The 11,815-nt window shown below is 39.6% G+C and overlaps 1 protein-coding gene across 1 annotated transcript in view; it reads left to right on the top strand.

Moving 5' to 3' along the window:
- LOC147626654 (putative calcium-binding protein CML23) overlaps positions 1-630 on the top strand; it is a 1,027-nt gene extending 397 nt beyond the window's left edge. The window contains exon 1 of the mRNA XM_086816724.1: positions 1-630. This exon is cut by the window's left edge and continues 397 nt beyond it. Within this exon, the coding sequence (XP_086672850.1) occupies positions 1-530 (530 nt within the window). The 3' untranslated portion in view covers positions 531-630.
- The last annotated feature ends 11,185 nt before the right edge of the window (positions 631-11,815 follow it).

Genomic DNA, 11,815 nt, shown 5'->3' on the forward strand with positions numbered 1-11,815 from the left:
CATCCTTAGCAGATCACGACGTCCCGCCATCTAGTTCGTCTTCAAAGTCTGGCAAGGCGAAGGCGTTGCTCCGCCGCGTTCCGTCGAACGTAATGCAAGAGATAAAGCAAGTTTTCGCCCAATTCGACGCCAACTGTGACGGAAAGATTTCTGCGGACGAGCTCAGCGCTGTGCTGCGGTCGCTGGGCAATGAGACTACACGGGAGGAGGCGGTGCTGATGGTGGACGAGGTGGACGCCGACGGGGACGGCTTCATCGATCTGCAAGAATTCGTGGACCTCAACACGCGCTGCCTGCACGTGAACGGCGAGATGGCCAGCCAGGAAGAGCTCACGGCCGCCTTCGACATCTTCGACCTCGACAAGAACGGCCACATCACCGCCGAAGAGCTCCACAAGGTCCTCGCCAATCTTGGAGGAGACCATCACAGCACCTTGGAGGACTGCAAACGCATGATCCGTAGCGTAGACCGCAAAGGGGCCGGTCACGTGGACTTCGATGACTTCAAGCTCATGATGACTGCCCTTTAACCCCATCACTCTTTTTTTCTCAAGCGTGGAAGTCTCAAGATGAACTAGAACTTCTACGTTCCAAGCACCACACTTGAATATATATTAACAATTTTGTTGATGCTGCATATTAACAATTTTGTTGATGCTGCATATTAATTAATGCCCACTACCAAACCGAAAATTCACTATACGATACACAGCGAAAAAGCAACGAAGTGCAAGGATTTTTTATTGGCGGAGGAAAACTTTTGTACATAGCAAAATAGATACAACACACAAGGACTGCACTACAGGAAAGCCTCTGCGCTGAGATCATGCCGTGGAGGAACGGATATGAATTCTTCCCCTTCGCTCACGGCTCTGAGGAATTCAGCAGCCCTTTGCTCATATGAGTTTATGTAGGCCTCGTTCAAGTCAACGTCATGTGGACTTTCTTCAATGAAGATTGGATTGGACGGAGCACCAAGTTCATCGATGGAGATGTCGGTTGGCCGCTACAACAAATGCTCATCTCCATGGTCACCTTGCTCATCTTTGTCTTGATTTTCGTTCAGAAAGTACCTGGCTGCTTCCCCCTCTATGTAGTGATCCCGGAAGAAGACTTTCCTGATATCAGAGTCGATGTCAACCAAATCCAGAGTTTTGAGACACTTCCAAACAGCTCTAGCTCTAGCAGAGTCCATACCATTGCCAGCTTTTGGAATTATCCACTGTGCACTAGGGAAGTACTTTCCACTTCTCATCATCTTCAAGAGCGTCACGCCGAGAGTGACAGACCATTTATTCAGAATATAGTTCTCTATGTAAACGAAAGCTCTTTCAAAGACATTGACAGGTGTGAGGCACACACGGTTTTTGAAATCTCCCTGCCCGAACTGTGCATAGAACGTCCTTCCTCTGGACATCTCATCCACAGACACGTTATGAGCATGAAAACGAAAGTGAGGTTTGTGCAGGTCCTTCAGGCGCAATAGCCCACCATTCCTTCAAAAGTGTGCATTTTTATCTGCCAAAGCGCACGGCACATCACAACTCCTCCTGCTGGCTTGCTACTAAGATTCCACATAAGGTACTGCTTTACAGACTTGCCAACAGCAAGATAGAAGTAGAGAGGATGCGGGCAACCATCTGGAAGTGCAGATGGTGAAGTGTTCCACCTCTTTAAAGGGAGAAAAGTGCTTGTGTGCACTACTGTCGAGAGAACTCGACCAGGTTCTCCCACAAGGAAGTGTCGACGTCTGCATTGCCGACGCCAATGGTCACGGACACCTCTAGCATCTTCAGATTCCCACGAGTCGGGAACTTCGGACAGGGATGAGGACCATCGGCCGGACGACTAGTACAGGAAACGGACAAGTCTCTTGTACCTTCTTTCTCTTCGTCGTGGCGTAAGACGTGTCGCTATTGCCTATCATCCACATGCACACACAGTCAAAGATGGAATGTACAGACACAAAACGAGATACGAAACAAGACGCGAAGAACACCTGAAGAACGCACTCTGCGTTTAATACCCTTGAGATTCTGCAAAAACCAGTTGAGCCTTCCGGCAGGCTGAGGATGTGAGGAGGAATATTTTCCTTGTTCGCCTCACATAATGCGACTTTACAAGGAGAAGAGTTGACAGTTGGAGGCATGGAGGGCACAGAAACGCTAGCATGTGTGAAAACTAGGGGTAGCAGAGGGATGAGAATACATGCAAGAGTAGAGTCCGCTTTCTTACGAAGACACTTGGACTGACCCATGATAGCAGAGCACTTGGACTTAGCGCAAACACCATGGAGATAGAGCACGCACAGAAGCAGCATATATAGCTTACCTGAAGGCAACAAAGATAGCAACGTCATACCATGCTGCAACGAGAAGACGAATCTCTCGAAGAGACGAGAAGGGTGTGCACACCTGGTTGAAGCATCCAGTAAACTCCACAGGACCAGAGACCACATCGACAGCAGAAACCCCGGCATGCGCCGCCTCCGGGCATGCAGAGATATCTGAGCATCCGACCACAAAGATAACGAAGGACACAACGGGCATCTCCTCACACGTGCTAAGAGTACATGCAGCAGACACGTGTCAGGAACATGCTGACATGTGTCCTATTTGACATGCTGACACGCGTCCAGCCTAGCTCCTTCATGCCTGACATGCATCCAATGACACGCGTCTAGTCTAGCGCCTTCATGCCTGACACGCATCCAGTGTCACGCTCCATATGCCTCCATGCCTGACATGCGTCCACTCTTACCCTCCATGTGTGACACACGTCCATTCTGACGCCTAAGGTCCTCGCTCGGTAATTATTTTTTGTCGATGTTATTTAATTAATAGTACGAAGAATAAAACAACATTTTATGGACATATTGCCTAAAATTTGGCAACTTGCCTCGGGGGGTCCACTATATGGAAGCCCCTCCTACGACGTGCGTTCAAGCGGTATTTAAAAATCCCCTTATCTGTGAATTTTGAGCTAATAAAACTACCCCTTTTTCTTTATAAACTTACGGTTTTTTTCCAAAGTACAATTAAAATACTCCACTTGTAATTGTATTTCTGTAAATTTACCCAATATTTTGGATTAAAAAAACCCCACCTAATGATCGCACGTGGTAGACTTACATATTTTGAGGTGCACCCCCCGAGCAACTTGCATCTTCTTTTGGTGCTTCGTAGTTTATTGTACATCGCAAAATGAAGCTGTTTATAGGCAAAGTCATCAAAATGAACATTAGCATTGCAACACATATAAGAGAGAGAGAGAGAGGGGTTAGAAAGAGGAAGAAAGAGACTTAGAGAGAGAGAGAGAGAGGGGTTAAAAGAGTTAAAGAGAGAGAGAAAGAGAGCTAGACAGAGAGTTGGCCAGTTCTATTAGAGAGAGTAAGAGAAAGAGTGACAGAGGGTTAGAGAAAGGTAAAGAGACAGAGAGAGAGAGAGAGAGAGAGAGAGAGAGAGAGAGAGAGAATGAGTGTTAGGGGGGGGGGAGAGAGAGAGAGAGAGAGAGAGAGAGTTGGCCGATTTCGAGAAGAGAGTTAGAGAGAGTAAGAGAGAGAGTGAGAGAGGATTAGAGAAAGGTCAAAGAGAGAGAGTTAGAAAAAGGTAAAGAAAGTGAGTAAGGGAGAGAGTGAGCGTTAGAGACAGAAAGAGAAAGGTAAAGAAAGAGAGTTAGAGAGAGAGAGATACAGAGGGTTAGAAAAAGGCAAATAAAGATAGTTAGAGAGAGAGAGTGAGGATTAGAGAAAGGTAGAGAGAGAAAAAGAGATTATTAGTAGAGAAAGTGAGGGTTACAGAAAGGTAAAGAGAGAAAATTAGAGAGAATCAGAGAGAGACAGAGAGACAAAGAGAGAAGTAAAGTTGGCCAGTTTGAGAAAAACAAAGAGAACTAGAGAGAGTAAGAGAGACTGAGAGAGTTAAAGAGAGAATTAGAGAGAGAAAGAGTGCTAGAGAGAAAGAGATACTGAGAGAGTTAAAGAGAGAATTAGAGAGAGAGAGAGAGAGAGAGAGAGAGAAAGAGTGTTAGAGAGAGAGAGAGAGAGAGTTAGAGAGGAAGTCAGAGAAAGGTAAAGAGAGTAACTTATGAAGAGAGAGAGTGAGTGAGTGTTAGAGAGAGAAAGAGTGAGTGAGTTACAAAAAGGTAAAGAGTTAAAGAGAGAATTAGAGAGAGTAAGTGTTAGAGAGGGAGAGAGAGAGAGAGAGAGAGAGAGAGAGAGAGAGAGAGAGAGAGAGAGAGTTACAAAAAGGTAAAGAGAGTAACTTATAGAGAGAGAGTTAGAGAAAGGTAAAGAAAGTGAGTTAGAGAGAGACTAAGTAGAGAGAGAAAGAGAAGGAAAAGCAAGAGAGTTAGAGAGAGAGTGAGCATTAGAGAGAGAGAGTGTATGTGTTAGAGAGAGTCTACTTCTAGAGAAATAGAGAGAGTTAAAGAGAGTTAGATAGAGTTAGAAAGAGAGAGAGTTAAAGAGAGAGTGAGTGTTATAGAGAGAGAAAGAGTGCTATAGAGAGAGAAAGAGTGTGTGTGTGTGTGTGTGTGTGTGTGTGTGTGTGTGTGTTAGAGAGAAATACAGAGAGTTGGAGAGAGTAAGAGATATTGTGAGAGTTAAAGAGAGAGAGAGAGAGTGAGAGAGGTAGTGAGAGGTAGTGAGAGAGTTAAAGAGAGTGTGTTAAAGAGAGAGTTAGTCAATTTGAGAGAAATAGAGAGAGTTAGAGAAAGAGTGAAATAGTTAAAGAGAGAGAGAGAGAGAGAGAGAGAGAGAGAGAGAGAGAGAGAGAGAGAGAGAGAGAGTTAAAAAGAGAGAATTAAAGACAAAAAAAGTGAGAGAGAGAGAGAGAGAGAGAGAGAGAGAGAGAGAGAGAGAGTTAAAGAGAGAGTGAGTTAGTCAATTTGAAGTGAAATAGAGAGAGTTAGAGAAAGAGTGAGATAGTAAAAGAAAGAGAGTTAAAAAGAGAGAATTAGAGAGAGAAAGAGAGTTAGAGAGTTAGAGAGAGAGAGAGAGAGAGAGTTAAAGAGAGAATGAGTTAGAGAAAGGTAAAGAGAGTGAGTCAGAGAGAGAGAGAGAGAGAGAGAGAGAGAGAGAGAGAGTTATCTAGAGATAGAGAGACGCCCCATTGCATATATCTATAACCTCAAGTAAGAGGATGGATAAATAATGTAGGATTACATTGCAAGAACTAAGTATCTCCATATAAGATATAACACTTTTGCAACAGACTATATGATTTAATTGATTTATGATTAATCTTCAAAGTAAGAGGCTTCACCGCCATCTCTATAGATCTAGGCACTACTCTTTAAAAAGTGTTATTGTAAGAAAATAGACCTCATATATCGATAATCTTTAAGACAAGTATGTAGAAGTTATCCACCCAAACTAAGAGATAGGGGATGCATCATCTAAAGCCTCATTGGCCAAGGGTACCCAACCAGCACTAGAGGAGGAGTTCTAGTCAAGGACACACGCATGGATAAGGTGGAAAAGAATCTACTAAACCATTTAGACTAATAGGAATAGGGCCATTCCCAAAGGAAACCTCAAGACCATCCCCAACCAGAATATCAAACAAAAAACCAACGTCTATTCCCATAAAGAGATATGGCTAGAGCCAGCTTAGCTATAGAAAATAGCTAGTACCAAAACCAACGTCTATTCCCATAAAGAGATATGGATGGAGCCAGCATAGCTGTAGCAAATAGCTAGTAGTGAACATCTATGAGAGATATGGCTAGGGCCAGCTCATACTATGAATGAACACCTAGCACACTAGTAGGTGGGTCATACTATGAATGAACACCTAGCACACTAGTAGGTGGGTCATACTATGAATGAACACCTAGCACACTTGGTTGGTTGTTTGCCCCATGAACAAAGTTGGACCCATATGAGAATCATACAGCAGCAAATAAGTTATAATGTAGCATGATGGAGTAACTTCCTGATGACTAGAATATCCTAATCCGGTTCTTTCTTAAGGATGTTGGAACTACACATCAATAATATGTGTATCTAGATATGTAATAGAGAACTTCTAAACTTATGGATTGAAAAGATTGTTGTGTCCTCCATTAAAAGCAACCAATTTTGCAACTATATCTTCCTCTTCATTTCTCTAAAATTTCTGATTACCTTGGCCAAAGAGTCAAAAGACTCTTTGATGTTGGGTTCATGTCTGGGTTAGATTTTTATGGGATCTAGATAGATATTTGAGTGTTGGAATTGATTGATGAAGTGGCTGAAGTGGTTGGATATTGGTCTAATAGAGAAACTTTAACTACTCTCCTATGCCATAATGATGAATAATCAATTGTATTTTGTTCCATTCATTAGGAACTTATATATGATGATGCATGAGAAGTTTATTTGCATGTTGAATATATGTTGAGCACTTTACAAGTTGTCTTTCAAATGCTTGAACTGTCTTTGCATTCAAATTAGACTATCTATGAGCACAGCATTTATGCTTTGTAAATTATTCAATCTTACTGAAAATCTATTTCCCTTTGTTGCATTCTTTCTTCATATTCATAAAGCTTTTTGGTTGCAACTTGAACCTCTTTAAACCTCTTTCAAAGTTATTGAATAAGGTCTCCATCTTTTCTCTACTCCTCAATCATATATGCTTGATTCTTGTCGAGATCTTGGTTAGCCACTTTAAGATCTAACTTCTCATCACTAAGCTCTTTAACTCTATTTGCGTAAAGCAAAGCCTACTCAGCCCTTTGCATTTATATGATGAATCTTAGTAAGCCCTTTACCTTTATCTGATGGTGCAAGTAATCTTAATGAATCCAAATTTAACGATCTACCCTTGGGAGTCTATGATGGCATACTCGGAATGGAATTGCTGACTTAGAATTAGGCCGACATTCATTGTTTTTTTTATCATAGTGGAAATAAAGTCTGGATAGAAGCCATCGATGAGTATTTTAATGTGGCTAGGTATAACAAAAAGAGTAGGTTAGCTCTTGGACATCCCAAGCGCACTGGTGGGGGGGAAGTGCCAATAGAGCATGGAGGACTTGTTGAGATACAAAACATTATGATCAAAATCAGTTACGATGGGAAGATATAAAGGAATTCTTGTGCTAGAGAAATTGTCCACCTAGATGTCAAGATGATAAGATCAATGAGTTATGGAACTTTCACAAGAAGGAAGAAATCTAGAGAAATACCACCAAGTGTTTGTTGGACTTCTCAGGTTTTCTCCTCATATAGATGAGAACATATTACTGAACAGATTTTTCTGGAAGCTAAACCCACACCCTTGGATGGTCTTCTGAAGAATACAAAGCCATCATGTATCTCAAAAGGCACTATAATGGTCAAAGATTTGGCAAAGTCTTTTCCTAATATTAATACAAGGAAGAATGTTAAGGGATCCATAAGTAATAAGAGGTCTTTTAGAATAGCTACGTAGGCATCCAAAATAATAATAATGAATGAGTATTATTGAAATTAACCAAAAGATTGCAATCTTTAGCTTAGTAGCTTCTAAAGTTTGAATCACTAAAAATTGTTAGTCTATCCTTGGTGTTCTAATACTGCATGAACACTCTTTTTAGGTTGAACCTCATCAGGTTGAAGCACTGACAATTGTTACTATGTCCTTGATGTTCTACTATTGCATGAAAGCATCCTTTTTTAGGTTCAACCTGATCAGCAATAGTAATAGATCTAGAAGCCATAGATCCATAGATTGTGCTCTGGAATTATTCCTCTAGGATTTTTCCAAGGTTGAGAAAAAGATTCCTACCTATTCTCTACTAAAGGAATTGGCCTGGGTAGATTTGGACAATCCTTCATGTGATGTCTCATCATCTATTGTGCTGACATCTAAAACATCTAATCTCATTATGATAGATAATTACCTATGATTATCTATCATATAAGGAAGTTATAAGTAAGATCCTCTTTCATTCTCTAGTATCTCAAAGGCCTCTGTTTATTATGTGCTAAATGAATTGGCCTAGGTAGATTTAGACAATCCTTCATGTGATGTCTCGTCGTCCACTCTCTGTCGACATTCAAAACAACTTCTCATTATATAATTGCTTACATTGATCTATCATATAAGGAGGTCATGAGTAAGCTCCTCTTTCATTCTTTGGTTTTATGAGAAAGGCCTCTGTCTTGGTCTATTCCCTCAACCCTCTTGGTTTTGAAACTAATTTTTGTCATGAATCTTCTTTGTCTTGGGTGGGAGAGGGACACTAGCTATTCCAAAAAGACATCCTATTGTTTATCTATCCCTTTCCTTCCCACCTCTTGATTTTGAAACTGATTTTGGTCACGACTCTTCTTTGTCTTGGGTGAGAAAGGCCTCTGTCTTGGTCCATTCCTTCCCACCTCTTGATTTAGAAACTTATTTTGGTTAAGACTCTTCTTTATCTTGGGTGGGAAAGATAGTCATAGGTCAGAAGCAAGGTAAACAAATGCAAGTTGAATTGGCTAGTGGAAAGTTATTCTCACTCGCCACCATGAGATAGATCAGCTTATGTTATGGATGGTTATCTTACTGAACCCAAATTCATAATTTTACCGTTGCTGAGAGTCTATGATGGCATACTCAAAATGAACTGGTTGGACTGAGAATCAAGCTGACATTCATTGTCAAACAAGTTTTTTAATGATCTCACTGTAAATAAATTCCAAGGGATTGGCATGAATAGATCTCTGCAGTTGTAATTAGTGAATGTTGCTAAATAATTGAAGGGTCTTTCAAAAAAGCAAGTTATATATGTTGTAAAACTCAATCCTATTGACAAGGGTCCAAATTCTAAGGAACTTAGATGGTTGTGTGACTACAATGATGTATTTCCTGAGGATTTAACAAAAATGATCTTGATCATGAGATTGAATTGGTTTCGAGAGTATAACATGCTTCTAGAGAGCTTATAAAATGGCAGTCCATGAGGCCAGTGAGCTTAAAGAGAAACCAAGTTAGTTATTGGAGCAAGGCTTTATTCAACCTAGTGTTTCACCATGAGTTACACCTATTCTCTTCCAAAGGAAGAAGGATGGGACACTTAGATTATGTATCAATTTTAGGGTATTAAATCAATTGATAATGAAGAATGAATACCTTATTCCCTAAATTGATGAACTTCTGGATTGATTGCATGGTGCCCAAATATTCTTAAAGATAGATGTGAAATCTACATACTATCAAATTAGAATGAAAAAGTAAGCTATTCTAAAGACAGCATTTAATATATTAAGATATGGCCATGACAAATTTCTTATACTGCCTTTTGGATAGACAAATGTTCTCACTATATTCAATAGGTTAATGCATAAAATTTTTAGAGAATACTTGGATAAATTTATCCTTGTATTATTCTTTGATGATATGAATATGGTCTTTTTCAAGAATGTGGTTGAACGTGAAGTCCATGTGCGTGGAGATTCTCAGAAGACATAGACTTTTCACCAAGTAAAGAAAATGCACCTTCTATACCAACAACATCAAATATTTGGGTTTTATCATTTCCAAGAATGGAATTTCTATAAACAAGATCTACCACCATTATCTTACATCAAGGAGTCGATAGATACACCAAAGGGTCACACATTCAAGATATGAACAAATAGTGTCCAAAGCTACAACTTGGGCGAGCGCCCGTAATGATGTGAAGGAGTACATATAGCAATTCTCGCTTCAAGTGCATGTGGTATCAAGCAAGGATGAAGTCCTAAGTGATGTACTTCATAAATATATTATGAGAGTAGTCATTGTAATAGCATTAGGCCTCTTATGAGGCTAAAGTGCCCGACCAGCCCCACAGTTTAAGTGAGTGTGAACACTTATGGCCATGTACTTAAGTAAATTTCTCTCATGATACAATATACTCTCCCATTTTCAATTGAGTCTGCTGGCTCTTGCTAATACTCTTACTAAAATATCTCCCTAATGCATGCTAGTGAGTGTGTGTGTGAGTGAAGTGAGGTGAGAGGAGGGACGAGTACCTATAGTGCAACGTGGCGGCGTGACAATGCTCGTGGTGGGAGGCACGGTGGAATTGCTTATCAAGGAGTTGTAAAGCTTGGAGACCTCAAGGCTTATGAGCTCGACCATTGGAAAGATCCTCATGACAGTTTGTGGTTCACTAGGTAATCTATTTTGGATGTGTTTCAAGGAGGGTTAGGCTGAGCCTAAACAATTTTGGCGCCACTATCGAGGAACCATCCCTTGGATTTTTCCATCATTTTTTCTCTAATCTACGCATTAACCATTGCCCATTATCTTGATTAATGGTTTTCCATGACGAAGATGTGGATTTGATGGTGATTTGTGTGTGATTTGGTGTAGAATAGCTCTCTTTTTTTGTTTTTGAAGAATGCTTTTTTCTTACTTTTCAGCTTAATTTGTTATTTTTGTTGTTGTTATTATGGTTTTTCATGTTCTTAGGGCTTGCACATAGTTTGTATTAGGCTTAGTTTGCATCCATTGCATCCCAACAATGCAATAGAATGCAATTTTTAGTGAATGTTAGCTCTCTTTAGTGTTAAACGTAGTACTAAGATCATTAATTTTAGTTTAATTATGTGTTTGTTGTTGAAATTTTTTAGATTAGAGTGTTAGCAAGTATTAGGAGTAGCTTAATCTTTTAAAAATTTTATTAAAACCATAAAAAAATCCTTGAATTTGATTAGTTTTTCTTAATGGAATGGTTTTGTCATTAAGGGTGATTAATCTTATTCAAGAGGTAAAAAATTTAGAAAATGTGTTAATTGGGATCTAAATTGATCATATGAGTGTTGAAATTGGTGTTTTTGAGTGGTTTGAGAGCATCTAGATGCATCAAAACACCTAATTACATCAATTTTTTCATTCATTGGAGAAATTTAACTCTTTGCTTAATTTTACCTTAAAAGATAAGACCACAATTAAGAGTGATTAATCCCCTATTTTAGATTAATTTACACATTTGTTAATAAACAAAGATTAGCATTCTCTTGCTCTATCCAATGATGTGCTCAATTGTGTGAATTAATTAGGGATTAGTGGTTAGTTAGAGTCCTTGATTAGTGTAAAAGAGGAAAAGATTAGTGAACGGATTAATCTTGGATTAATTCTTAAGCACTTTTTACATAACTCATTAAGGCTAATGAGCACTCAATGAGTAGATGGTCATGAGTTGTCAAATTGTTTTTGGGAGTCATTTATGAAGGATGTAAGGGGTGTCATAAAAAGGTTGACTTTTTTAATTCCTACTTACCTTTTTGGGAAAATGCCCATATCTCTTTCATTTTAAATTCAAAAAATATCCCCTCCAAAAAAGAGAAATTCATATTTCCTACTAGACTACAAAAAATAAAAATTTTAAAAATTTTAAAATTTTAAAAAATCGAATTTAATTTTTTCGTGAAGTCTGGTTCACGCGTAAACCATTTCTACAACTTCACGGCCTAAGGGTTCATGCCCTCGGAACCCGAGCTATTTTTTTTTTTGAATTTAATTTTTTCGTGAAGTTTGGTTCATGCATGAACCATTTTTTACAACTTCACAGCCAGGGGTTCACGTCCTCAGAACCCGTGCCAAAAAAAATCGAATTTAATTTTTCGTGAAGTCCGGTTCACGCTTGAACCATTTTCTACAACTTCACAGCCTAAGGGTTCATGCCCTCGGAACCCGTACCCAAAAAAAATCAAATTTTATTTTTTCGTGAAGTCCGGTTCACGTGTGAACCATTTTCTGCAACTTCACGGTGTGAGACCCTTCATTCACGCGACCAAAAAAAAATCAAATTTAATTTTTTTGTGAAGTCCGATTCACGCATGAACCATTTTTTGCAACTTCACGGTGTGAGACCC

This window comes from Cibotium barometz, chromosome 22 (genome assembly GCF_041138505.1).
Source record: "Cibotium barometz isolate CiBa-2024 chromosome 22, ASM4113850v1, whole genome shotgun sequence".
Taxonomy (NCBI): Eukaryota; Viridiplantae; Streptophyta; class Polypodiopsida; order Cyatheales; family Cibotiaceae; genus Cibotium; species Cibotium barometz.